At 45.6% G+C, this 27,132-nt stretch overlaps 1 protein-coding gene across 2 annotated transcripts in view; it reads right to left on the bottom strand.

Annotated features, from left to right (window-relative positions):
* Nucleotides 1-27,132, bottom strand: part of MERTK (MER proto-oncogene, tyrosine kinase) — a 103,737-nt gene that overhangs the window by 26,858 nt on the left and 49,747 nt on the right. Inside the window, exons 5-8 of one of the 2 annotated variants that reach the window (XM_059659165.1) lie at nucleotides 20,772-20,858; nucleotides 18,177-18,292; nucleotides 12,588-12,771; nucleotides 5,557-5,708 (exon numbers count right to left, since the gene is read on the bottom strand). In XM_059659165.1, coding sequence (XP_059515148.1) covers nucleotides 5,557-5,708; nucleotides 12,588-12,771; nucleotides 18,177-18,292; nucleotides 20,772-20,858 — 539 coding nt within the window. The remainder of the gene's footprint in view (nucleotides 1-5,556; nucleotides 5,709-12,587; nucleotides 12,772-18,176; nucleotides 18,293-20,771; nucleotides 20,859-27,132) is intronic. The other variant, XM_059659166.1, reaches the window with a different exon arrangement.

The raw sequence follows: 27,132 nt of genomic DNA, 5'->3' as shown, positions 1-27,132 counted from the left end.
ATTCCTATACCATGTCCCACAAGGTGCTGTATCTGGTCTTCTTTCCCTATATATGTAAGTCCTCCTCACAGAAATGACCTTGTAGTATCTCTCAAGGCTGTCCTGTATCATTCAAGGCTGTCTTGTTCCCCAAACTGTAACATTCATTTAACACATTGTAGGTTTCTCCTCCAGGCAAAATGCACCATCCTTGATGGATCCTTGATTAAAGTGTTTGAGACCTCTATCTGGCTGAACAAGAACCGTGACTATTCCCCATATCTAAAAATGACACCAGTTCAAATGCTCTGCCCTCCTTTGACACTGAGTGAGGGGGAGGATGGAGGGAAGGAAGAGGGAGGGGCACTTGCCTACACCCAGGAGCACAGCGTGTCAGGAGGCAGAGTTCTAGGCCAGCGAAGGAATTTTCCAACACACTGGGGCTTCCCTGGGTCTTTGAAGAAGTTGGTTCTCGATAATAATCTGCCATGAAACTTCCCTCTGATCGAGACCTCTACCCTTCCAATCACAGCAAAACCAGCATTAGAGCCACAATCCCACAACAATGAGCTTGTAAGAATGACATGGATCAAATTGAGTGCCTAACATCTGGGCAATTCCCACGTCAAAGTTAAACTTCACTGCAGAACATCAGAGAGCCAGGAACTTGCCAATAGACTTGGGTCTTCAAGGAAGGACATAATATGTAATATTTTATAAACTGATTTACTTACTGAATTATTATCTCATGGAAGGTCTACTGATACCTTATGTGAATGAGAATGAGATAAGAAACACTAGTCCATACTCATCAAAGACTGTCCCATTCACCGTCAAGCCCAGTACAAGTAGCAGCCAAGTGCAGGTTAGCTCATGGCAGGACACAGGTAGCGGCTGACCTTGGCCTGCATAACCAGGGAGGCCCTAGAGCCAGCACACCTTCTGGGCAGCTTCAGATCACAACAAAGCACCTCCTAACCACCTCCACAAGTAACACATTCAAGAGACAGACTCAGCAGGCACCCAAGTCCCTGTGAAGTAAGTCCTGCTCGATGGTGTGAGCCCCTACATGGCTGATCCTCCACTGTGGTTACAGCCAGTCCTTTCAGCCAATCGGCCAGAGAGTAAATCCCTCCCATGGATGTGTCAACAGCAGTTAATGCTCAACTATAACAGGAAGGTGTACAGCCCACACTGGGGGGTGGGGGGGTGCACCTGGGGTGCTCAGCTCGAATAATCATGGAAGCTGTGCCATAGGACCCTATAGGACACCTCTACCAAGCCTGGGTGACACAGCAGCTTTACCTAATACATAGAAACAAACACAGGGAGGCTGCCAAAATGAGGAGACAAAGAAACACCTCAAAAGAAAGAACTGAACAAAACTCTAGAAAAAGAACTAAACAAAATAGAGACAAGCAATTTACCAGATGCAGAGCTTAAAGCACTGGCTATAAGGTTGCTCAATGAACTTAGGGGAAGAGGAGATGAACTTCAACAAAGAGAGAGGAAACATAAAAACAGAACTAGAAAACATAACGAGTCATAAATGAAGAATATGCTAATAGAAATGAAGACTACATTACAGGGAGTTAGCAGAGGAGTAGAAGAAGTAGAGGATCAAGTCAGAGATTTGGAAGATAAGGAAGCAGAAAACACCCTATCAGAACAGCAAGAAAAAAATAATAATCCAAATATATGAGGATAGTATAAAGAGCCTCTGAGACAACTTCAAGTGTACCATTATTCATGGGGGTGCCAGAAGGAGAAGAAAGAGAGCACGGAATTAAAAACCTATGTGAAAAAATAATGGAAACCTTCCCTAACCTGGTCAAGGGAATAGACATAAAAGTCCAGGAGAGATGAAGTTGTGACTAACTCTTGCCCCTTAGAAATGAAGGGTGTTTGAGAAATATTGGTGAAGGATGCATAGGTCAGGCTCCTCCCAGGGTTGGCTGACCTTATATTTTATTTGCCTCCCGTTGCAGTTCCTGAGCTGGAAGCTCAGCTGCATCAGAGGATTTGTCCGCAGTAAAGTGAACCACAGACGCTTCTGTTGTCACAAGACCATCACAATACACAACGTACAGCAGGATCGCAATGCAAGTGACCTTCTCACTGGGATGACCCAGCATCTCGAAGGAGGTAGTGACTGGAACAGTCACAGCCCTCACTGGCAGCACTGTCCTCCCTGCAGAGGGAATGATCTGAGCAAAGGGGGGAAGAATGCACAGCCCAGCTGGGTGTTAGTGGCAGTGAGTGCCTTAGGCTCCATGCTGCGTCACCCACAGGGCTTTCAGCACTCCTGCCCCTTCAGCTCGAGTCCCCCACTAAAGGAGGAGCTATCAGCCCAACTGGCATGGCTCAGTGGTAGAGCGTCGACTTATGAACTAGGAGGTCACGGTTCGATTTCCAGCCGGTCAGGGCACATGCTGGAGTTGCAGGCTCAACCCCCAGTAGGGAACGTGTATGATGTAGCCGATCATTGATTCCCTCTCATCATTGATGTTTATATCTCTCTCCCTCTCCTTTCCTTTCTGAAATCAATAATAATAATAATAATAATAATAATAATAATAATAAAAAAGAAGCTATCACCCACGCCAGAGGAGGAAAAAAAAAGGACCTGCTCGTAAATGTCTGCCAATGATCACTATCTTCTGCCAACCAAGCAAGAAAAAATTCCATTGACTCAAAACAAAATGATTGTGCCTTCATGTACTATCCCAAGAATTGAGCTTTGTGAAAAGGAGATTTTCTCTAAGATTTGACTCCCCTGTCCCAGCCTGGGTGCAAATGCAGTTAATCCACAGGAACCTTGCACATGCTCTGGGACAAAAGACCAGGAAATGTGAAGCTCCTTCTCTTGTAGCTGCAACGCTAGTGCAGGGGCTGACTGGTACAAACAACAGCCTGCAGTCATTTACTATGAGACATGAGAGATCATGGACTCTCAGCCCTCTTCTTCCCGTCTCCTCTACTTCCATCATCTATTGCGTCCAACAGTCTGCTTCCTGGTAGGTAAACTGAGGCAACAAAAGAAAGAGAACAAGTCTCAACTATCCTACTGGAAAATAGCAGTTTTGGTAAAAGTTGGATGATGTGAGATTGAAAACGACTGAAATGAGCTCAGACATCATCTGTGGGTGCAGCTGTTCCCCATCCCTCTCTCCTGCCAAGAAGCTGTTACTTTCATGTGATGCCCTGTACAAATGCCACCGGGATGCCAAAAATCTGACCCATCACCGGGTTACTTCCATCGGGAATGTGAAACACAAAACAAGGAGGCTCTTCGTGATGGTGGTAAAGAGAGAGTCCTGGTGGTGAACCCAGTGCATCTACCCCGTCACAAAGGAGTACGAGTGACCTCAGCCCTCTCCCTCTCCCAAGTGAGGAGGGGCCTGTCTGGGACCTGCGCCCCCGCCTCTCCCCGTGGCCTCATCACTCAGCTGCATTCCCCACACTTCTGACTTTATTCTCAGCACAGCTGTGATCTTTACACCTCACAGTAACCAAGTCAGAATGTCCCTCTGGCTCGACTGGAGTCACGCCTAAAAAACTCACTCCCACTGGAAGGGCACTGGCTGGAACTTAGGGAGCAGTCAGTTTCTCATGTAGACCCCTCTGCCTTTTTTTGCTATTATGCAATGAAACTACTATTTACACCAGACAGTCCTTACTAAACTACGGAGGATCTTGCCATCTTCGCTGATAAGGCGAGAACTATCTGACATTCTGACACCTCCATGTATCCCCCAGTTCCCAGCACAGACTAGTATTCAATCAATACTCACGACAGTTCTGATGTCAATTTTATGTGCTAACTAGAGGCCCGGTGCACAAATTTGTGCATGGGTGGGGTCCAGCTGACCCGCCCCAATTGGGGCCGATGGGGCCGGGCTGGCAGGGGGTGGGGCTGTGGGCAGTTGGTGGGCAGGTCCTGACCCCTATCGGGGTGGCGGTGGGGCCGATCAGTGGCAGAGCCAGCCAGGGAGAGGGGCCCTACCCCCTGGTCAAACTCCTGGTTGAATTCCCGGTCAAGGGGACAATTTGCATATTAGCCTTTTATTATATAGGATGGTATCCAGGTACATGGTCAAATACAGATACGTTGTCACATACTCAGCTGGATGTTGCTATGAAAGGTATTTTTAGATGAGGTTAATATCTAAATCAGGAGCTTAGGGAGAGCAATCAAGGTTGCCTTCAGGGTGGAGGGTGCCCTTCTCGACCCAGGCCTTCCTTTTCCAGCCAGTGTGCCCCTCCCCAGTCACACTGCTGGGCAGCGTGGGCTCTTCTCAGTGAGCAGCAGGAGAAGCTGCTGAGTGACCCGCCCGCTGGCAATATGCTCTGGTGGAATGAGGCAGATCTGAAGGTTACTTTTAACAAATTCAATTTTCTTATATATAAAATAGTAATAGTCATATCAGCCATCTTCGTAACACACAACTCTCAAACTGGCTGCCTAAGTTCAAGGTTCTCATTGGCTCCCTTGCCATCTGCCAAAGTCTATCAGACCCCTGGCCAGCATCCAGAACCCTGCACGCATGGCCAGGACTCCTGGTCCAGTTTCCCCTCACACTATACCCCTGAACATATTCATGTTTCAGGGCCTTGAGGGAGTCACGATCCCCCAAAGCTGTCACATTATGCCTCATCTCACGTGACCTTTCTCCATCTGGAACTCCTCCATCGTCAACTGTCAAGATTATTCCAAGCCCAGAACAAGGCAAGGCATAGCACTGTCCCGAGCATCCTTGCTGAGGAGGTCAACCTGCAAGGCCAACCCCCCCTGACCCTGAGCCACATTGGGGCTGGTCACGTAGGCAGTGAAGTCGGTCAAGGTGGCCACAGCGAGACCACCGTGCACCCGCACAGAGCATGGGCTGTTTGTTCTCACTGCTCAGAGTGCCGAGCTCTTGACCGGAGAACCCTTAGTGGCACAGCTCCACGCAGCTTGGGGACAGGGAACCTGTGCCACCAGGCTGACGCTCCAACTCTCTGCTGTGCCGTGACAACTGCTTTGCTCTGGTCGGTTGAGAAATGTGTCTAATTTCGCTCCTATGGAGCTGTGTCAAGATGGCCTGTTGCTTGCTGAGCCCTCTCCTTCAGAGTCCGGTTACCCTCTGCTATTTCCTAGGTGGCTGGGTTCTTCCCTGACAGTCTTCTTCAGAAAAGGGCCCCCTGGAATTTCAAGAGGCTATAAATGGCTGGCCTGCTAAGCCCTGTACCTTCTCAACCGTATGGGGTGGTTATCTGGGTAGTTCCCACGTCTTCCTACAAGAGCCATGCTCCCTGAAGGGAATAATCAGGTGATAATAGAGATGAGTTCTACATGTAAGTACTCAATCAGTAAATGAACAGCTGAATGAGTGAATGAGGAGAGGCCCGAAGATTTCTTGGAATGTTGTGATGTTCAATAACCTCCAATTTTATGACATTCTTCATAACCCACTAAAAGGTGTCTTGTCTAACTCAGTAACACCTGGCATTCTCACAGCAAAACAAAAGCTTCTAAAACAGTTCTAAACCAGCGAATCCGAGGAGACAGCGCACTCTGCTAGCGCTCAGACTTACGGAAGCACCCGCACTCTGCCACACGTGCGATATCCAGTAGCCCACCAGGTCCCCATCCCGCCGCTCAATTGGAGGCTCGATCCATCTGACGTCCACCTTGTTACTAGATTCATTCAGAAACACAGTGACGTTCAAAGGCGATACCGATGGGGCTAAAAAGGACAAGGAGAGAAGGATGAAGAACCACAAAGAAAAGCACACAGATACTCATTCTCTTTTTGGTTTCTGAATGTTTGATGTTCGAATGTTCTCGGGAAGCACTCACATGAGACTGAGACAAAGAGCAGATTTCCACCCTCTTCTCCATGAAGGACCATTGCGATAGTACAGGAGTTTAAAAAGTCAGCCCTTTCTAAACTAACAGAATAAGGAAGAGGAAGGCAGGGACGATGGTGGGAGGCGCTCAAGGACTCTGCCCGGGGAAGCAAAGCAGACACACAGACACACTTGATCGGGGTTCTCCAACAGAAGCCTATGGGGCAGAAGGTCAACCGACCGACTGGAGATCAGGTCTGGGTCCGAGAGACGTAAAGGGCAGGGAACTCAGCACAGCTGCAGTGACGGGTGGGCTGAACAGAACTAACCAACCAGGAAATCACTTTATGTGTCAGACACTTCATTATTGGAGGTCAGAGGGTCACGTGTTAATTACTGGACTAGGTGTAAAATGTAGCACTTAGCACTGGTCTTCATTCTCTGTTTCATAGCAAATTCTGCTAAGTCATACACCCACTTTATATTAAAACTAGAGGCCCAGTGCACAAAATTCGTGCATGGTGTGTGGGGGGGGGTGTCTCTCAGCCTGGCCTGCACCCTCTCCAATCTGGGACCCCTTGGGGGATGTCTGACTCCAGGTCCCTCTCACAATTCGGGACCACTGGCTCCTAAATGCTCGCCTGCTTGCCTGCCTGACTGCCCCTAACCGCTTCTGCCTGCCGGCCTGATGGCCCACAACTGCCCTCCCCTGCCGCGACCCGCCTTCTGTGCTGGGACCCGCCTCCTCTGCTGGAACCTGCCTCCTCCGTGTGAGGCAGCGGAGATGCTGGGACCGGCCTCCTCCACGTTGTGCAGAGCCTCGGGACCCCCAGACCTCACTGTGTGGAGTGGCCACTGGGCCCCGCCTCCGCTGTTCGTGCAGCCATCTTGTGATGACGTCACACGAGGGCATCTCGCGAGGGCGTGATGCCACCTAGGCTTTTATTATATAGGATGTCTGTTACCTCTCACAAGGACACAGGATAATAAAAGTTAAAGCACTTTGGAATAGAAAGTGTGTGCATGTGTGTGTGTGTGTGTGTGTACAAAGTAATTTGGGAAACAGGTCAAGGTCATTACTATATTCTTTATTTGGGAGGGAAGAGCTTGGCTCCATCTATTAAAACTGAAAATACGTTCTTTGACCAAGTATTTTATTTCCAGAAATTTAATGTACAAAAATTCTCCTGTGGGTGGTATTATATTCATTGAAACAAAATAGAAACAAAAAGGAATAAATGTAATGCTAATTGTGATATAAGAAACTTTGACACATTTTCCAATGGAATCTGGTCAGCAAAAACAAATTAGGTAGAGCACGTGTATTGATATGAAAAAATATCTAATGGAGATAAAGATCAAATTGCCAACAAGTATGCATTACTGATCCATTTTAGAAATTTAAAAAGTGTTTTATTTAGAGAGAAAGTATAAAGACAATTAAATAATATAGACCAAAACTGCCTGTACTAGTACTTAGGGGAGATTAAATAATATATTTCTGATACATCTGACAAGAAAACAAAAGGGTACTGTAACCTTCCTCGCCTCTGCTGTTTCCAGGAGCAGTTAGAAGGCATTTTAGCACAGGACATGTCATACAGCTGAGCTGTGCCTAGGAAATGAGTCACATACTTTCAAATCTGCTGTAGGATTTATGGATAAACATTGCCCACTCAACATGTCTTTATACCTGCTCCCTCCGAAGGAAGGAATTTAAAACAGTATAAACTCATAAGGTAAAGAGAAGTCAACAGGAGAAGAGAAGTCTTAACATATATTGGACAGATGAAAAAGAGACGAAGAAGGTGTAATGAACTCAGCAAGCTGATTCCCCCAAAAGCACCTGGAGAGGCTCAGAAGTTGTGGGTCCAGGTATTAAAACTGGAAGATTGAAAGTTTGATTAGGAAGAACTTAGCCCTTGTCTCTCCTCTAACTTATTCCCATACACCTGGCAGGAACTCCCCCCAAATCCCACAGAAGACAGGATACCTTATTCTATGAACTGAAAAGCCTCTGGACTAGGGGCACCAGTAGAATGAAGGCACCAAGAGAGGCCAGACTGACAAGTGGGGAAAAATAAGTGGAAGTCTGTGCCCTGAATGAGGAAGACTCCACCTCACCTGGCTGCTAGAATATCGGCAGCCATGTTTCTATTCATGAGGCAGCAAACAGGAGACTTCTTTTCTAGAGAAAGTGAGCAGTCTCAGAGGAAAGAAAAGCAATATTGATACCTGGGAGTATGCTAACCGAAACACTTAAGGTCACCAACCAATCATCTGACAGGGACGTCTATAAACCCCACCTACACTTAGTGTCCAATCAAATTGCTTGTTCTCCACTCTTAGGAGTGGACAGTGGGGAATCAGGAGAGGTCAGGGAAGCCTCCTTCATGAATGTCCAGGCAAACCACACACAGGACAGAGAGCACAAAGGAGACAGAGACATTCTAGGGGACTAGAGAAAACTACAACAACAACAAACAACCTGATAATTAATATGCCCAAAGATAGGTAAAGGCTCTCATACTTGAGAACTGAAAAAAAGAATTGTCAATGAAATAGAAAGCTCTTGAAATTAGCAATGTAAGAAAAAATTAAATGTTTAATTAAAGAATTAGAAGAGAAATCAAGTAAGCCTCCATAACTGTAGACTAAGAATTAAAGAAAGAAGGTCAACTTGAGAAAAGAAAATTAAGGAAGCAAAGGGGTCCAACAACTATCTAATGCAACTATCTAATTATACAATCTAATACAATAGAAAAATAGAAGGAGATTTTCAAAGAAAAAAATGTATAAGAAAAAGTCTCAAGCCCGGCCAGTGAGGCTCAGTGGTGTAGCTTTTACCTATGAACCAGGAGGTCATGGTTCGATTCCCGGTCAGGGCACAAGCCCGGATTGTGGGCTCAATCCCCAGTGGGGGTCGTGCAGGAGGCAGCCAATCAATGATTCTCTCTCATCACTGATGTTTCTATTCCTCTCCCTTCCTCTCTGAAGTCAATAAAAAAATATGTTTTAAAAGTCTCAAAACCAAAGCACTTGCATTTCTAGATCAAAAGAACCACTGAACGGTGGTTGACAAACAAATGATGACAAATTCCACATCATAGCCCATCAGAGCACCACGATCAGAGAGAGAAATTATTTTAAAAATCAAACTAAGTAACAGTTCAAATAGAAAACTCAAGTATCAGAATTCTCCATACTAACTCATAAACCTAAAAAACAATGCAGATATACTTTTTAAAATTTGAGGAAGAATAATTTACAACATAAAATTCTATATTAAGAAAAATTATCAATTCAGTATGACATAAAGACATGCAAGTTCCCATAGTCTTTTTTTTTTTTTTTTTAAAAACTAAGGCTCCGGAAAGTGATTTGACAAAGAGCTAGGAATTAGAAGAGGTGGGATTTTAATATATATTTTTTAATTGATTTTTTACAGAGAGGAAGGGAGAGCGATAGAAAGTTAGAAACATTGATGAGAGAGAAACATCAATCAGCTGCCTCCTGCACACTTCCCACTGGGGATGTGCCCGCAACCAAGGTACATGCCCTTGACCGGAATCGAACCTGGGACCTTTCAGTCCGCAGGCAGACGCTCTATCCGCTGAGCCAAACCGGTGAGGGCCCCATAGTCTTAATATTTTACATATTCTCCCTGAAGCTAATGGACAATGTGCTCCATGAAAATGAGGGAGTAAACCAAGAAAGACAAATGCCCAAGAGAAGGCCGTGGAGTCATAAGGATGCTCTGGATGGAGGCAGGAAAAGAAATACATGGAAGAATTAAAGATAACAGTGCCTGGGCCTCACTCAGGGCTAGGAATACTGTCTATTCTCAGCTATCGGACTGGAAAATCTAATGGTGCCAGGATCACTAGGCAGAGTACACATAACCGTCTTGTCTCAATAGTGGTTAGTAATTGACTGAGCACTTTTCCTGTCCCGCCTCACAAATTTTAAAAGATCCAAGAGGATCGGTCTTTCCCCAATACATTAACAATGTCCCAAAACAAAGTTCAGTACTTATAGGAATACAGACATATCTAGCATCCCACAAGGTTAAATAAATTCACAATGTTGGGAATGCAACCAAAGACTACCAGCTACACAAAGAAACTGCAAAGTCTTCTACATAGCAGGAATATAAATAAATCAAAACTGCCCTAGAAATAACAGATATTAGAATTAGCAAGGACATTAAAACAGTCATAACATACGGCATTCCATATGGTCCAAAAGTTAAGTAGAAACATGAAAAATACAAACAAGATACCAAAATTATAATGTGAGAAATGAAATATACACAAGATAAAATTCATGGCAGATTAGATACCACACAAGAAAAGACCAGTAAGCCTGAAAATACAATAGAAACTATCCAAAATAAAAAAAGGAAAAGCAGGGGGAAAAACTAACAGAATATCAATGAGTTATGAGGCAACTTCAAGTGATCAAATACATGTGTAATTGAGTCCTCTTAGAAGAGAGGTGGGAATAGAAAAAATTATTTGAAAAAGTAATGATTAAAATGTTTTCAAATTGGATGCAAACCATAAACATATAGATCTAAGAAATTCAGTGAACCCCAAGCACAAGTAAAAAAATTACACCAAAGCACACCACAATTAAATTGCTCAAAGTCAACGATAAAGGGAAAACCGGAGACAAAATACAAGCAGATACATTACATACAGAGGAACAAATAAAGACTGTAGATTCCTTATCAGAAATAACTAAAGAAAGAAGACAGTGACACAACATTTTTAAAGTAATGAAACTAAGAATATGTGAACCTAGACTTCTATATCTAATAAAACTATCAGAAAGAAAGGCAAAATAAATATATTAAAAAGTAAAAATAAAGATTTTTCTCAGACATACAGAAGCTCAAGTCCTCATCAGATATGTACTACAAGAAATGATGAAGGCCTTTAAGATGGAAAATGATATTGAATGAAAATGTGGACCTACACTGAAAAATGAATAAAATCAGAAATGGTTACTTTATGGATAATTATATATTTTTTTATAATTATATAAGTCACCCTAATTACTGATTGTTTGAACAAAAGTAATAACTATGTAGTATGAGTTTATAACATATTTTGTAAAAGTAAGATAACAACAATTGTGTAAATATCGGAGAATCAAATGGAAGCATTCTATTTGAAGGTTCCAACATGACCCATGAAGTGGTATAGCATCACTTGAAGGTAAACAGTAGTAAGTTAAACATGTACACTATTAACCCTAAAGCAACCACAAACACAAAACAGAAAACAAGAGGTATAGCTAATAAGCAAACAAAAGAGAGAAAATAGAATAAAAATATTCAATTAACCCAAAAGAAAAAAAGGAGGGCTACAGACAGAAAAATAAAAATGTGAGATTTAAATGCAACCTTTAAACCTAAAGTTTAAAGATGTAAATGAAATTTGCTGTAAGCAAGACAATATGAATAATCACATTACATTTTAATGAGTTAAATACCCCAATTTAAATGCAGATATTTGAATGAATTAAAAAGCAAGACCAAAGTTATGCTCCCTAAAGGAGACATACTTTGAATATAAAGATTAACCTGCTAGAACTGCATATTGAAAGAGATAAATCCACAAGTATAACTGCAGATTATCAATGCTTCTTTCTAAATAATGGATAGAAATAGGTACTATTTGAAAAACATGATCAATCAACTTGAGCAAGCTGATGTTTATAGAATATGCCATCTAATAAAAAACAGAATATACATTCTCTTCAAGTGCACACCAAACATGAATCAAGACAGACCATATTATGGACCATAAAACAAGTCTCAATAAATTTAAAAGGTTTCAGGTGATACCAATTATGTTCTCTGTCTCCAACAGAATGAAATTAGAAATCAGTACACAGATCTCCAGAAACTCCCTCCCCCCAAATATTTGGAAACTAAGTTATACACCTAAATAACTAATGGGTCAAAGAAGAAATCAGAAAGTATTCTGAACTCAATGAAAGTGGAACACAGCATATAAATATTGTTCTCGAAGGTTTTTCTTCCTCATTTGAGAAAAGGAGGTATTTCACAATTTTGGCACTAGAGTTTCATTTGTGCAAGGATTAAGCCCTAACAGTTTCTGATTTGGACCTGTTGCACTGTCTGTATTAAGACTATACCACTGATGGTACAAGGCTGGAGTTAAGGGCACATAAGAGGTTCTGAGTGATCGTTCTAGAGCTCTAACTGGGAAAGAATGAAAATTGTGTGACTCGAATTTAACAGATTCCACTATTCATAGGAAAGGGAAAAAAAACCTCGGAATTCAAAAGCACACAAAAAATTCTTTAAAGTTTAAAGATGTAACGAGTAAGATAACAGAGGTAACAGTATCTACTTCCTAGGGCTCCTATGAAGATTGAATGGATAATTCGCGTCAGGCATCTAATATGGTCCCTGGCACATAGGGTTTGGTGAACATTAGCCATCTTCAAATTCATTAGTTTTCTTGAGTTTGATGCTATGAGTAGTAACGCTTTATATTATTATATCTTAATTAAAAATAGTATATGCTATAAAGAGTGTGCTGCTATTACCTTTTTATGCAAAAGAAAATATTACTTATATGTAGTTTATAAGTTTCTTTCCCATTTTCACTGGCCACCTCCAATAAAATTCTCCTCCAGAGACAAAGACCCAAAAAGCAAAATTTAAACTCTAAATCAGGCCACTGGGAAGGACTTAATCACATGCCACGAGAAGTAATATTCTGAACACCAGGAATTACCTTTTTCGGACGTGCTGGCCAGGATCCAAGGGCTCCGGGCGGACCAGCCAATCTCATTCCTGCAGGACACGCTGATGCTGTAGTTAGCCAGAGCTCGCAGCTGCTCGACTTGATACAGAGGTGGCGAAGCAGAGGTGTTAAAATTCATGACGGAGCCATTACTCAGAGGATCCACTTCCTTGACCTAAATGAAAAGTGAAGATGTGGACCTGGCATTAGTAAAGTGGCGGGAATGTCAGACGTGGGCTCTCAGGCATCCTGTGCACGTGGCCCGGCCTCTCCATGGAAGGAAGTACCTGCTTCCTTCCAGGCCACACACCCGCACTACTGAGTGTTACTCATGCTGCGGGAGCAACAATTGAGGACCCGAGGAAAAGGCCTGAAATAAGTGTTCTCGTTGGGGTAGGGGGCAGAGCAAATGATCATCACTGTATTACAATTATTATAACACATTATAAAATAGCCCTTCGTCTCTCAGAACCGCCTCAAGTCTCAATTTCTTGCAGCTGTTTCACAGAATATGCAACAAAGTCAACTGAAATAGGGTGGCAAAGCCTAAAATATAGGGTGTCTCAAAAAATGTATAGACAGGGAATAATAATAAAGGCGGTGTTTATTAAAAATACATTTCATGTTCAAAATTGAGCTATCCGTTGTGTATATACATTTTGGTGGGGACACTCTGTATTTACTATCTAGACTTTTAAAGAAAACCTTCCCCAAATCCTACTTTGGAAGATGGGATACTGGAGCTTGTTTTAATCTGTTTTTCTTTTCATTGTGCAACCTGAGGACCCTCTGCTCTTCCTTGAAGAACGTTTTCGTGTTGTCATTGTTCTTAATTTTTAAAAAAGATTTTTAAAATTGATTTTTAGAGAGAAAGGAAGGGAGAGAAACATCATGTGAGAGTGAAACATCAATCAGTTGTCTCCTGCACACCCCGTTACCGGGGGAACCAGCCTGCGACCCATGCACGTGCCCTGACCAGGAACCAAACTGGCAACCTTTAGGTGCATGGGATGACGATGCCCAACCAACTGAGGCACACTAGCCAGGACACGTTGTCCATTATTCCCCCCCTCTCATTACACTCCAATATAAATCCGTTCCAAAGGCATACACAGGTAATTCAGATTTTATGACATTTCTTAGTGGGGAGACATAGGAAAGGGTCATTTGCACCTCACCCACCAAACTTCTCTAAAGCTCTTTAAAACATCAGCTCTTTCTGAGTTCCTTCTCTTCATCCTTCATAAACCCACCAGTCTCTCCACATCCCTCTCCAGGCGTCCTTTGTAAGCACAGGCAAAAGGGGGTTCCCAGCAAAAACCTCCCCTTTGTCCAGTAAACACACCTCCAGTCTGTGAGGGAGGATGTGTGAGAGTGGTATCTTTTCACTGCACATTTTTCAAAACTTCTATGACACGAAGTACTTATAAATCAGAAAAGACAAAACGATATTAAATTTAAAAAAGAAGTAACCAAGAGCAATTTGGGGGAAATAGCTTAAACCCTGTATCCATTCCTCATAATAATGGGCTAGCAATCACGGGTGTGGATAATGAGGTTGTTATTACAGGATATAGGTATCGAAATGTAGGCCAAGGGGCGTTCCCAGTAACATTTTGGAATTTTGAATCTGCTAAATGAGACTGAGCTAGTGGGGCCTCCCCTCCCCTCTGACTAAGAACTGGAGACTCCACTGGGCGACAAGAAGCCGCAGTTGGCCTGAGGAGCCCCCTGGGGAAACTCAGTGAGCTACATGCTCCTCTGGGTCCTGGCTGTTGGCAGAAATCACTCTGTTCCTTCACTTTAGAGTATGCACCTCCTTCAACCCTGGAGACCAAGGTGGAGGAAGCCTGTGGCTCTCCATCCACCATTTGGGGAGCAACGCGTGGAGCATTTCCAGGCACAAGACGCGCTCTGAGAGCCGTTCCTGGAAGAGGACGGGGTTTCTATAACAGGCCTTCTCGGTGGGTCCTGGGGGAAAAGAGGGAATGAGGTGGCAAGAAGCACGTGGGACAGTTAAAAATAGAGCTGGAGCATGCAGCCCAAAAATGGGTGAAGAAAGGAATTCATGTCAGGACCACAGGAAGCGAGAGGGTGTGTGCTCCTCCGCGTAAATCTGAATCTGGGCCAGAACATTCATTTGTTACCGAGTCAGAGTTTAAAACTGTCACGGACTGGGAACCTGCTACAAAACTATCCTTGGTCCCCTTAGAAATGGGGATATATCGTTTATCTGCAGAATGTAAGTTATAACTTCTCAAACCAACCTGACTAATCCTGTTAGCACTGCAGGAGAAAGTAAAAAACCCAGTTATGTTTGAGTATCAGATCAACTACAAATAATTATATGTATAGGTATGTCACAAAATGACTCGTGTAATTTAACTTGTAAGATTACTTTCTTCTTATTTGCTAACTCTGGTCACCCTACCCGAGATGGAAAGGATAATGGGTGAAGGGAGGCAGAATAACAATGCCGGTGCCACAGGACCTGAGGCAGGCAAGGCAGGCTGCAACTTGGTGCTCAAAGGGTGATTGTTCACTCAGGTCATGGCCACCCAAAGCCAAGGTACAGAGAGAGAGAGAGAGAGAGAAAGAAAGAGCAGTGAAGTTTGTGTGTCATCACCTTCCACCTTCCGGGCGACCTGGTGTTTTCCAACCAGCCCACTCTACCTCATGCCTACCCTGAGAGCCTTCTCTCAAGGCGGGGCAGCGCTTCCGCGAAGTCCCCCTGAAGGCAGCCGTCCTTGTGTGGAAGGAGCCTCATGTCCTCTTGGATTCTGCAAACAGCTCAGCAACTGGGTAACATTTTTAAAGGGCTGTCCACGCCTCAGATATGTCCCTATATAGGGACAGTCATGGCCCTAGAATAGCAAACAGGCTGTAGTAGTTCCCCAAAACAGAACCCTGAAATACACGAAGCAAAAACTGAGAGAAATGAAGGGAGAGCTAGACAATTCAAAAATAACAGTTGAGACCTCAACTCCCCACTTTCCATAATCAATAGAACCACCAAGCAAACAATCAACAAGGAAACAGAAGAACTGAACAAAACCATACACTAACTCAACCTGAGAGATGCAGAACAGCCCACTCCGACCCAGCCAAATACACCTCCCCCACGGGCACATGGAGTACATTCCACCCAGAGCAGAAGTTATGCTTGGCCATAAACAAGCCTTGATAAATTTAAAAGGATGGAAACCATACCAGTGTATCCTCCAAACACAAGGGAATAACATTAGAAATCAACGAAGAAAGGACATTTGAAAAATTCACAACCATGTAAAAGTTAAACAACACATTCCTAAATAACCAGCAGGAAAAGAAGAAACTACAAGGCAAATGACGAAAAACTTGAGAGGAACTAAAGAACACTAAAAAATACCAAAACTCAGGGGACGCAGTTAATGCAGGACTTAGAGGGAAATGAATAGTATATATGCCCATAATAAAAAAGGAAGAAATTTAAAATCAATTGTCTAACCTTCCACTTTAAGAAACAAGAACAACAACAAAAAAGAGAAAACTAAGCAAATAGAAGAAAGAAAGCAAAGATTAAGGCAGAAATGAGTGAAGTAGAGAACAGAAAAACTCACAAAGACAAAAGTTGGTACTACGCTAAGATAATAAAATTGACAAATCTTCAGCTAGACTGACCAAGAAAAAAAAAGAGGGAAGACTCAAATTATTAAAAAGCTGGCATGAAAAAGAGGCAACCGCTACTAGCCTCAATGAAGAGAAAAAGATTATAATTTGAATATTATGAACAAATGTATACCAACAAATTAGATAGCCCAAAGGAAATGGACAAATTCCTAGAAACACACAAACTACCAAAAGTGACTCAAGAAGAAATAGAAAATCTGAACAGATCCATACCAAGTAAAAAGATTGAATAAGTAATCAAAAAACTTCCTACACAAAAAAAAGCTCAGGACAAGATGTCTTATGTGGTGATTTCTACCAAACATTTAAAGAATGAACAGCGATCCTTCACAAACTCTTCCAAGAAATAGAAAAGGAGGAACACCTCCCAACTCATTCTACAAGCCCGGGTATCATCGTGATACTGAAACCAGAAGAAGCCAATACAAGAAAACTACAGCCCAGTATCTCTTGTGAATACAGACACGATTACACAGTGGTGATGGTTTCACAACTCTTCGAGGAAAAACCACTGAACTGTACACTTCAACTGGGTGAATATTATGGTATGTGAAATATATCTCCAGAAAACGCTGTTAAAAAATAGCTCTGGTGAGGATTTTGTAGACACAAGGACCTGACACTTACCAGTACTTGGGAGGTTTACAAAGCTGGGCAAGAACTTAGCAAGGCTGGGGGTGGTGGGGAGAGGGGCAGGCTATTTTAAATATTTGAAGAGCACATGTTTTCACTCTTCAGAGCAGGAGCAGCAGTTAGGTAACAGTGGGAGGCAACAAGAGCAGGGAGACTAATTCCATTTGGTATTAAAATATCTGGTTGTTGCCCGACTGGCGTGGCTCAGTGGTTGAGCATCAACCTATGAACCAGGAGCTCACAGTTCGATTCCCGGTCGAGGCATATGCCCTAGTTGCGGGCTTGACCTCCAATGTGGGGCATGCAGGAGGCAGCCGATTAATGATTCTTTCTCATCACTGATGTTTCTACCTTTCTCTCCCCCTCTCCCTTCCTCTCTGAAATCAATTAAAATATACTTAAAAAAAACCAACACCCATATCCAGTTGTCAACACAAAATTCTTTAAAAGTCACTTCCTTATAGTGAGTGGGTGTAAATGGCCCATCAGGTTGACATGATTTTCACTAATAAGACCAGACATGTATGAGACTAAGAACAATTCGTGACCCTACTGTGTGATAAAATACCAGGCAGAACACATGCCCGTTTTCAGCAGACAATCCACATGTGCTCACTGCCTGCTCCCACACGCAGTGTCTCAGACAGAGGGTCTGAGCAGTGCTTGTGGCTTCAGCTTCCCAGGCTTGACCTCGGCTCTGCCGCTCGCCCGGGGCTGAGCCTGCGTGCTGGTGTGGGGTTCAGTGGGGGGTTGGCAAAGGCCCTGGGCTGGGGCACTTGGGAAACAAACAGCTGGGTTACTTTCCATGTTTATAAAACTAACAGAGCAGAGTTTACATCTTGGCATGGAACCACTGCAGGGTGGCTAACCTCTATTTTACACCAGCTGTGGTGGTGGTTAAAATGGGTGAAGCCTTGCAAGGCCCTGTAAAGCCCAGGTTTCCCCCGGGGACCACGGGCTAAGGTGCTACATTCCTGGCAACCAGCCCAGGAAGAGCCAGGATGACCAGTACCTGGCTTCCTGAACTCCTGGTCACAAGCCAGTCCTACCTTAGGGATGCATTTTTGAACCTTAAAAATTAATTCTCCCTGGCCTCACAGATCCCTCTGGCTGGCCCCGGCCTTGCCCAGGAAGGAGGCAGGCTCTGGGGCGGGCAGGTGCACAGTGAGCCGGGAGGAGGACAGGACTCTCAACGGAGGTGCTGGAGGGGGAAAAAGTGAGGGAGACCCACAGGGCACCAAACGGGCACTTCCCTCTGAGTCCTGCAGGTTTGTTTACCTGAATGTTGCAGATGCTGAACGGCGAGTAGCCATCAAAGCCGGGGACCCAGGAGATCAGGACACCGTGTGAGCTCCTGTTGTGGATGCTGACTTCAGCTGGTGGGGAGGGAAGGACTACGTGAAAAAGACACACACAGACGCAATTAGAGACCACAGGAGGCCAAGCGACCAAACAGACACATCAATACCATGCCAGTTCCCATTTCTTACGATTAGAAAAATTAAAAACAAGTTTCAAAGAGGAGCCACCCTATGCCTGAGGCTGACTGTGTGAGCCTGCAGACAGGCCTTCCTGTGACGGGGTGCTCTGCCTGGCCATGGAAGGGGGCCCCAGCCTGCTTCCCTGCCCACTGAAGAAGGGAATGCTTTCAGCTGGGAAAGGATGTACAGAGGCCCAGCTCCTTTACTGCCCACGGTCCTACTGTGTGCAGGCACCTTGCTGGGCAATAAATGGGGAAGAAGAGACACAGCCCTGTCCTAGCGGGGTTCTTGCCTGAGTTGGGGAGACCTGTGTGAGCAGAGGCTAAGAGGGCCCGGTGTGGAGAAGAGAGGGGAACCACAGAGCATGGGGGTGCACGTGTGTGTACAGGGTAGAAATTTCCGGGCCAAGGAAGGTGAGAGTCAGTTCAAGCAAAAGAACCTATTGCCGGTGCTCTGTGTGTGTGGGGGGGTGGGGGGGTGGGGTGGGGGCGATAATGAGCGTGCAATGTCCTCAGCGACATGAAAGATGTGGACAGGTGTTTCGATCAGAATCTACAAAGAATCTGAAGTTTGGGGGAGGGGTCTTATTTTCTTGTGCTAAATTTAACTCTTAACAGTAATAATCACACATAATAAAACATGGTGACTGGCGATGCTGTGTGCTTACGATGTGCCCCCCCCCCCCCCGTTATGGCCTCCACCTCATTTCCTTATTATTAGAACCCTATCAGAGGGTTTGTCTTACTGTCCCCATTACAGATGAGGAAACTGAGGATCAGAGAAGTTAAAACCAGCCGGAGGCCACGAGCAGGGGAACGGAAACTTGAACTCGGGTCTGCCTGACCCCAGAGCTCCTGTCGCTCAACAGGACACGGGCGGCTGGTTGAGGAGGCAGTTGAGGAGGCAGCGAGCAGCCCAGCGTGAGCACGGGCAGGGGCTGGGCATCTGATTGCCACTTGGCCTGCGATGTGGCCCCAGGTTCTCTTTTCTGTTAAAGGGACAGTAACAGCCCTGCTCCAGGGGGCGGTGATGAGGACTAAATGACGTGACACAGACGGGCGAGGTGTGGGGGGGCGTGGAGGTGGGGAAGCGAGGACAGGATGGGCAGGAGGGCTGGGCCACGTTAGGCACACACGGGGTGCCACGTCAGCAGACACGCGGCGTGCTGAGCGGGGGAAAGAGAAGCACTCTGCTTGACTCCCCTAAATAGAGCGGTTGTAGAACTGCCCTAAAATGCCGGCCTTTCCACCTCAGAATTAGGCCTCGGATGCTACAGTTAACAACAGACTGGAAGAAGGGAGGCTCGGTTTCACATAAATTTCTAAATAAATAAGAGCCAAAAGCCTAAGTTTTGGAGACAGGATTTGTTTATCTTTAATCTTAGCCGAGAGTCTGTATGAAGCAAAAGCTAAAGAAGTACTTCACCTTCTATGGATTTTTAATTTTTAAGATGTTTATACTGATGGCAATGACTTTATAAATGCGTGCCCACGCGTGAATCTTTGAAATTGCCCACACGTCCTTTGCAAAATGGCAATAATGGTCTTCAGGCCGGAGGAAGGAAGTTGCCCACCCTCGGCGCCCACACGGGCTGCGCTCAGGTTTTCCCGGGGTGAACTTTCTGAAAAGGCCCCTCATTAAGAACAAACACCGAAACCCCAAACCTGCCCGAGTTTCTGAGAGAGCGGGCGAGGAAGGTGATTCGAAGAGGGATAAACAGACAGTTTGTTCGTTTTTGTTACTAGGTTTTAGGTTTTCCTCCCGTTTTCGGTTTCAGATTTAAACGCCTTTGATGCACAGAAAAAGGAGGACGAGGCAGTGGATGGGACTGGAATGTCTCCGCCAGCTGGGGCCTTCCATTACCTCATGTCCCCGCGTAGCGGGAGCAAAGGGACGGGAGGTGAGGAGAGAAAGACGGGAGGCTGGGCCGGGAGGGTGACCCTGGCCTGCTCCTCGCCCGCCTCGGGGCAGCAGCTGGAGGACTGCTTCACCCCAGCTGCCCCGGGAGGGACGGAGCCCATTCCTGGACCAAGGACCGCAGCGGCCCCACCCAGGCTCTCTTCAGGGCTAACGGGGACTAGTTCGGGCTGGAAGAGGGAAGTGGAGATGGGCAAGGTGGTCATGGTGAGCATTTCAGCCTATTTTCTTCCCCGATCCCGCAGAGCTAAACTGGCAAATGTTTAGCAAACTTACGTGCCAGGCACTGTTGTGAGCACTCTGGCTGCTGTGATCTCATTTAAGCCTCCAGACCAGGTAGGTTGTGTAATGATCCCCATTTCAGAGAGGGGAACACCAGCCAGAGAGGTCGGGTGACTTGTCCAAGATCACAAAGGCAGTCAGTGGGGAAGCCGGGGCTCCGGATGTCCTCCCAGCGACTGGCCCTGCTTCTCACCTTTGATGTTGACCTGAATGCCCTTGGACACGGCCAGGCCCTTGTCATTGTGGGCCTCACAGCTGAAGAACGCCGTCTCAGTCAGACCTGAAGCAGAAGGAGAGCGTGAGACCAGCCCTACGGGGGTCCAGGCCTGCTGTCACTTCTAGGTTCACTGCTTCGCGTCTTAAATGTAAAGTTAATTTTTAAAATGTTCTGGTGTTTTGGGGGGGGGGAATAAAAACACACCTGGGATTAAGCCCTGGGTACCATGAGCAACAAGGGGCCTGAAAGGCAGCTCCTCCATTCAGATCCTTTCACTTTCCCTGAAGGCGAGACATTAGGTAACAAAGCCATATGCTTTCAATGTGTAGCTTTCTACGAGGAGGGACTCGCTGGTCCCAATTGTAAGCAAAGTGGTTTCTGAGGTTCCCCAGATAGTCCCCTGTGGCGTCGCCACCCAGGACACCATGGACACCTCACAATTCCAGAAACAGCAGTGTAAACACCAGTTTAAAAAATTTCAGACCATCTGCTGTAACGAGTCCTTAGTAAAAATCGGTCAACTCATAAGGAATTATTATACCACGGCAAGGCACTGTTACTACACAAAGATAGATAACAGTGCTCAATAAAAAAGAACTTTACCATTTCTGAGGTGTGAAGACCTCTGATTCGTTAATTTCAAGTAGGAAGAAAGGGAGGCAACCTTAGTCTAATTCCATTTTCCAATAAAGGAACATGGGCTCCCTGGAAAAATGGCTGATTCTCAAGTGGGGCAAGGAACATGTCAGATGAGCCTGGGACAAAATATAACACACACACACACACACACACACACAGATGGGGGTGCCGCAGAGACATGGGAGCAACTGAAAGCACTCCCAACGGCCACAACTGGAACAATTGGAGCAAGAAAACAAGTGAAGTGCCATTGGATTGTAACGCAAAGTATAAAACAAATGTCCATGCGTCTATACGGATATAATAAATAATTAAATAAAAGGGGGAGACCAGACAAACCTCCCCAGTAATGAACGTGGGTCCTCTGCCCTCGGGAGGGATCATCACTCACCCTATTTACTAGTAAGCGCGGGCTGCGCACGGCGACTTCCTTCCAAAGAGGACAGTGTGGAAAGAAAAATAAAAGGAAAGCTTTAGCGTGGAGACACCGGCAAACACTGGCTCACCCAGATGACCAAGGTCAACACCAGCAGTACGTCACGCTGACAGAATGCATCCTCGATATGATGTGCTGCAAATGGCACTTCCCCTCTGTAGTCTTCCTCCCCAGAACCGACAACCCAAGTCTACTCAGGACAGAAAACTTCAGCCAGGCCCAACGGTGGGACACTCTACAAAAAAACCTGCTCGTCCTCCTCAAAACCATCAAGGTCATTCTGACAGCAGTGAGAAGGGAGGAGGGCAGGAGGGCTGGGTGGAAAAGGTCAAGGAATTAAAGCAAAGCAAAACCAAAGACAACCCTCACAGACACAGACAAGAGAATGGCGATTACCAGGGGGAAGGGGGGTGAGAGGAGGCATAGAGGGTAAAGAGGGTAAATGGTGACAGTAGGAGACTTATTGGGGCGGTGAACATACAATCCAATATACAAATGCTGTAGTATAGAACTGTACATCTGAAACCTATGTACTTTTATTAACCAATGTCACCCCAATAAATTCAATAAAAATCCATTTAAAAATAACTGTCAAAGCCATTAAAAAACAAAAACAGCTAGAGAAACCGTCACAGCCAAGAGGAGCCTAGGGAGACATGGAAACTAAATCCCGGATGAAATCCTGGAATAGCAAAGGGGTTAAGTAAAAACAAAGTAAATGTGAACCAAGTTCGGGCTTTAGTTGGTAACAGGGCGTCAGTATTGGCTCATTCATTGTAACGAACGTGCCACTAAGGGAAGATGTCAGTAGGAGCGGAGAGTGGGGGTGGGAATTCTCTGTACAATTCCCCAACCGTCCTTCCACAATTTTTCTGCAAATCTAAAACTATTCTAAAGAGGAAAAAGGTTATTTTTAAAGAAAATCACAGCCATACATGCCCTCTACTTTAATCTGGAAACTTCTCTATGTCTGTCTCTGGCTCAGAGTCCACATCACGAACCGGAGGAAGACAGTCCGATAAACAGAATTCCTGAAAATACACCACCATTTGCCTCCTGCCTGAACAGTTTATTTTGCTTTCTTCCAGCTATCTACTTGTGTAGGGACCGTTCCATCTGATAACTATAAAATTCAAAGCTTGTCACGAACAAAGAAGTGAAACGTTTGAAAAACCAAAAAGGACCACGCTGCCAGGCATGAACCAAGAGAGGCTCGGCCAAGAGGGGAGGCCCTGTCTGGCAGCAGATCTAGGAAGAAATGGAAATCCGATCCCTTTTGTGCTGGGGCTACTCCTGAGCGGATCCATGTGCTGAGAAATCCCTGCTGGTTCTGCTCTTCGCCGTCCAGACGGGAATCTGTCCTGCTGACCGAGATCTGCTGACCAGACACGGCCCCTCGAGGACCAGGGACCGAGGGGCCTCCGTCCTACCTCCCGGTGGTGACCGCTTCCTCTCTAAGACGTTATGTCAGAATCGAACAGACATCTCAGGGCTTTACCCTTCCAAGATGAGGAGTATTTCCATCCGACTGGAGGGAACTCCTCCATGGATGGCTGGGCTAGATTCTCCCGACAATTCCAGGTGCCAAGAAACTACAGTTCCCGTAGGAACCAGGCTCTTTTCCCAGCTGGCCACCTCCTCTCAAGTGAGGGATGAAACCACCAATGGCTTGTGTGGTGGTTTAGGAAATATTTACTGCCCTGGAGGGAAGTGTTTCCTTGAAACCCGGCAGCTACAGCTATACAAGGGCACCTGTGGCAGCCCTGCCTCTGGGGTCTTTGTATCTTCTGCTTGATTCTCCCCCAAAGAATTTTGAAAAATACATGTAGCCTCTCACACATTTTGAGGTTTGCGTCTTAGACGGTTCCTAATTTAAACGGCTGCAAAGGATGGAATTTCAGCCACCCTAAATAACGGCCTGACATTCTAAAGGAAAACTCCTTTCATGTCTGATGTAATTTTCCAGGGGCTGTACGCTGTGGGAGGTCGTTAGCTCTATTAGCTACTGGAATATGTGCTTGGGTATTCTTGTTACAAGTTTTCCATTTTAATTTCAAATTCAGTCCATATCAAGAGGTAGAGCTCGTGGGTTCTCATTTTTCAGACGCATTTTACAGTGATCTTTACACCACAGCCTTGGAGAACCGAGGCCCTCACAATGACTCGAGATAAGTCGGAGGGGGCCTTCCTTTGTAAAACAAGGGAGCAATGAATGACGGGAAGCAGGAGGTGAGACAGAAGAGCTGGCACAGCATCTGGACTTAGGGCACTTTGTCCGGTTTGGATTTTAGGAAAGACGTCCTGGATGAGGATGAAGACACTGGCCCCTCCAAGGGGCTGCAATCACTATTTCAGTCGGCCTGTGGCACTGGATTTCGTGCTGACGTATCACTTTAACCTTCCAGGTCGTAAGCTCTCAAATAAGATGCCCATATATCCCCAGGCTCCGTGAACTTTCAAAACTTGACTTATACTTAGGTCAATCAGCTTTGGCTCAATCAGAAGACACAGGAGGTGGCGTGTGTGTGTGTGTGTGTGTGTGTGTGTGTGTGTGTGTGTTTGAACAGATATCTGCAGGCTGAAACCAAGACTATTGCCAAGACTCTTGGTAAACACTTGAGTACAAAACACAAGTCACATGGGGGAAGAGCTGGCCCTCCCGTAAATCAGGAGGGTGGTGGGTTTCACCGAGATGTTCCCCAACCGTCCTTCAGGCCTGCAGGGTTTATCCACGCAGGAAGTGAAACTGCTTATCATGGGGCATGACTTCAGGTTAAGCGGGAAGTCCATTTCCCTCTTTGCGTTTCCTTACAGCGTGAACACAAAGTCAGGAAAAACATCTGTAGAAAAATCCCTGGCACCAGGCACCACCCCCTTTCAGAACCGCCCAGAAGGAGCCAAATCTCGGATGACAGCAGTTCTCAACAGACGCTCAGCAGATGCCAGCCGAGAGCGTGGAAGCTGGTCCCAACCAGTGAACTTTCTCCAAAACTCGGTGGGCACTGCAGGCCAGACACAGCCTTCTTTGCTTTCTGTATTCAGTTACATTTCTTGGGGCCTGAGATGCCCAACCAGAGACTCATTTCTCAGCCTGGGTTGGACACAGCAACGGGCCCTGTCCTCGGTCTGGACGCACAATAACCACCGGACTGGAATAGCCCTGCACGTTTTATACCCAAACCCTTGTGGCTTTCCAGGGAAAACATGATCCAGCTCCCAGTCTCCGCCCACCGCCCATGCTCCCCAGTGCCCCAGCCGGAGCCCTGTCCTCTACCCCTGGGCCCCCTTTACTCCATTACATCTCACCCAACCCCAAGGTGGCTCATGCCCCTCTTGCCAGGTTCTCTGCTGGTTAAACAACAACAACAACAACAAACACCCCTCTGACACAAAGTCTGAAAGATATTTTAAGGAACTTTCAGTAACAGGATGTTCCCTGGAGGGAAGGACAGAACTGCTGAGGAAGCAACTTCTAAGCACAGTTAGGTCAATTCTTTGAGTTCTGGATGAAGCAATCCTATCCTCTCATCTCTTCCCTGGTGTCTATCTTTCTACCCAAAGAGGGGGGAAAAATACAATATATGCTGCATCAATGAAGGAGCTTACCTCGCTCACTCTGAACTCACTGTCTGCCCTGCACTCATTCACTCACTGTGTACCAGACATTGTCCCAGGCACGGCGGCTGCGTCCACAAATAAAACAAAGGCCCTTGTCCTTACGGATCTCACGTTCTCGTGGAGGGAAAGGGCGAGAAATAATAACCTTCTAAGTAAGTGAGCTCTCAGAAGGTGATTAGGATTCTGCAGGAATAGAAGAGGATCAGAGGGCCAGAGGTGAGTGGAGAAGTGCGGTGTGATTTTCAGTACGTGGATCAGCCTGGCTCCTTGAGAAATGCCCTCTGAGGAAAGCTGAGGTGAGGGAAAGGGCCAAGTTTTTACTGGAGGCGAGGGAAGGGTCTAGCAGAAAAACAGGTGGGACAGGCCTTTGCTTTGTCCCCTCAGTGGGTGGGAAACTGGAGCTCTGAGCAGAAGGCATGACCTCGCGTGTTTTATCAGGATCATGCCAGCCGCCATATGAAGACTAGAACCTGATTAAGCATGTAGGTCCCTAACTCATTCCAATTTTTTTCTGATCTGTGAAATGGTATTAAAAATGACTATCATGCCTTGCTATAAGGGTCCAAGTAAATCTTTGCAGAGAGCACTGTGAGAAGAATGAACTGGTTTACATAAATTCTAGTTATGTTACTGTTAGATAGGACAAGGACCTCAAGGTCGGGGCAGTTATAAATGTTATTACTAAATGTTGTTCTGGCTAAATGTTAAAATGTAGCTCAGTAATTTTGCAGACCAGCTGTAAACAGGATGAGCTTGGGGGAGAAAGGGGGGAACAACTCGATAAATGTAGCCAAACTACAAAGAAGAAATCAACACGCAATTGACCGAATAGTGCATCTAAGCAATGGCTCAGCCTCCCTTGTGGAGAGAAGCTTTGGAAGTGAAGTCCTTGTCTTTACTTGCTGCCAGTAAATACAACTACCAAGAGTAGTACTGTTACAGGATTCCAGGGCAGGGGGAATAGGCAAACTGAGACAGTAAAGTTAGAAGGAAGCCAATCAGTGCGGGGCAATTTGCAGCCAGCTTATAAGTTAACCAGCCATTATCTCCCCAGCCAAGGACCTGAGAGCAATGGTTAAAAACCTCCCTATGAGAGAATGCAGAAAGGGAGGGGGAAAGGGGAAAGGAAAAAGGGGCAGTTTTACTCCCTAAGCCAGTGGTTCTCAACCTTCTGGCCCTTTAAATACAGTTCCTCATGTTGTGACCCAACCATAAAATTATTCTCGTTGCTACTTCATAACTGTAATGGTGCTACTGTGATGAATCGTAATGTAAATATCTGATATGCAGGATGGTCTTAGGCGACCCCTGTGAAAAGGTCGTTCGACCACCAAAGGGGTCGCAACCCACAGGTTGAGAACCGCTGCGAGAAGCCAGCAGTCTCAAGGCTTGGCAAGAGAAAGTTGCCAGGTGCTTCTCATGAATTCTGGGAAGGCCACAACAAAGTAAAAGGTTCCTGAGAATTAATCTGCACCAAAATAGTCAGCAGAGGAATTCTGAGACCTATAGACAGGAGGGTATATAATGCCTGGGGCCCCCACCCAACCTGCTCTTCAGATGAGCTGAGAGCCATCTGTGCTTCATAAGCCAGGTTTGCTTGCCTTGCTTTTTCAATAAAGGTGCATGCTTTAATTGCTTTATAAA

This window comes from Myotis daubentonii, chromosome 12 (assembly GCF_963259705.1).
Source record: "Myotis daubentonii chromosome 12, mMyoDau2.1, whole genome shotgun sequence".
In the NCBI taxonomy this organism is placed as follows: domain Eukaryota; kingdom Metazoa; phylum Chordata; class Mammalia; order Chiroptera; family Vespertilionidae; genus Myotis; species Myotis daubentonii.
Note: the sequence above shows the minus strand (reverse complement) of the source record. Positions and strands in the feature narration are given on the sequence as shown.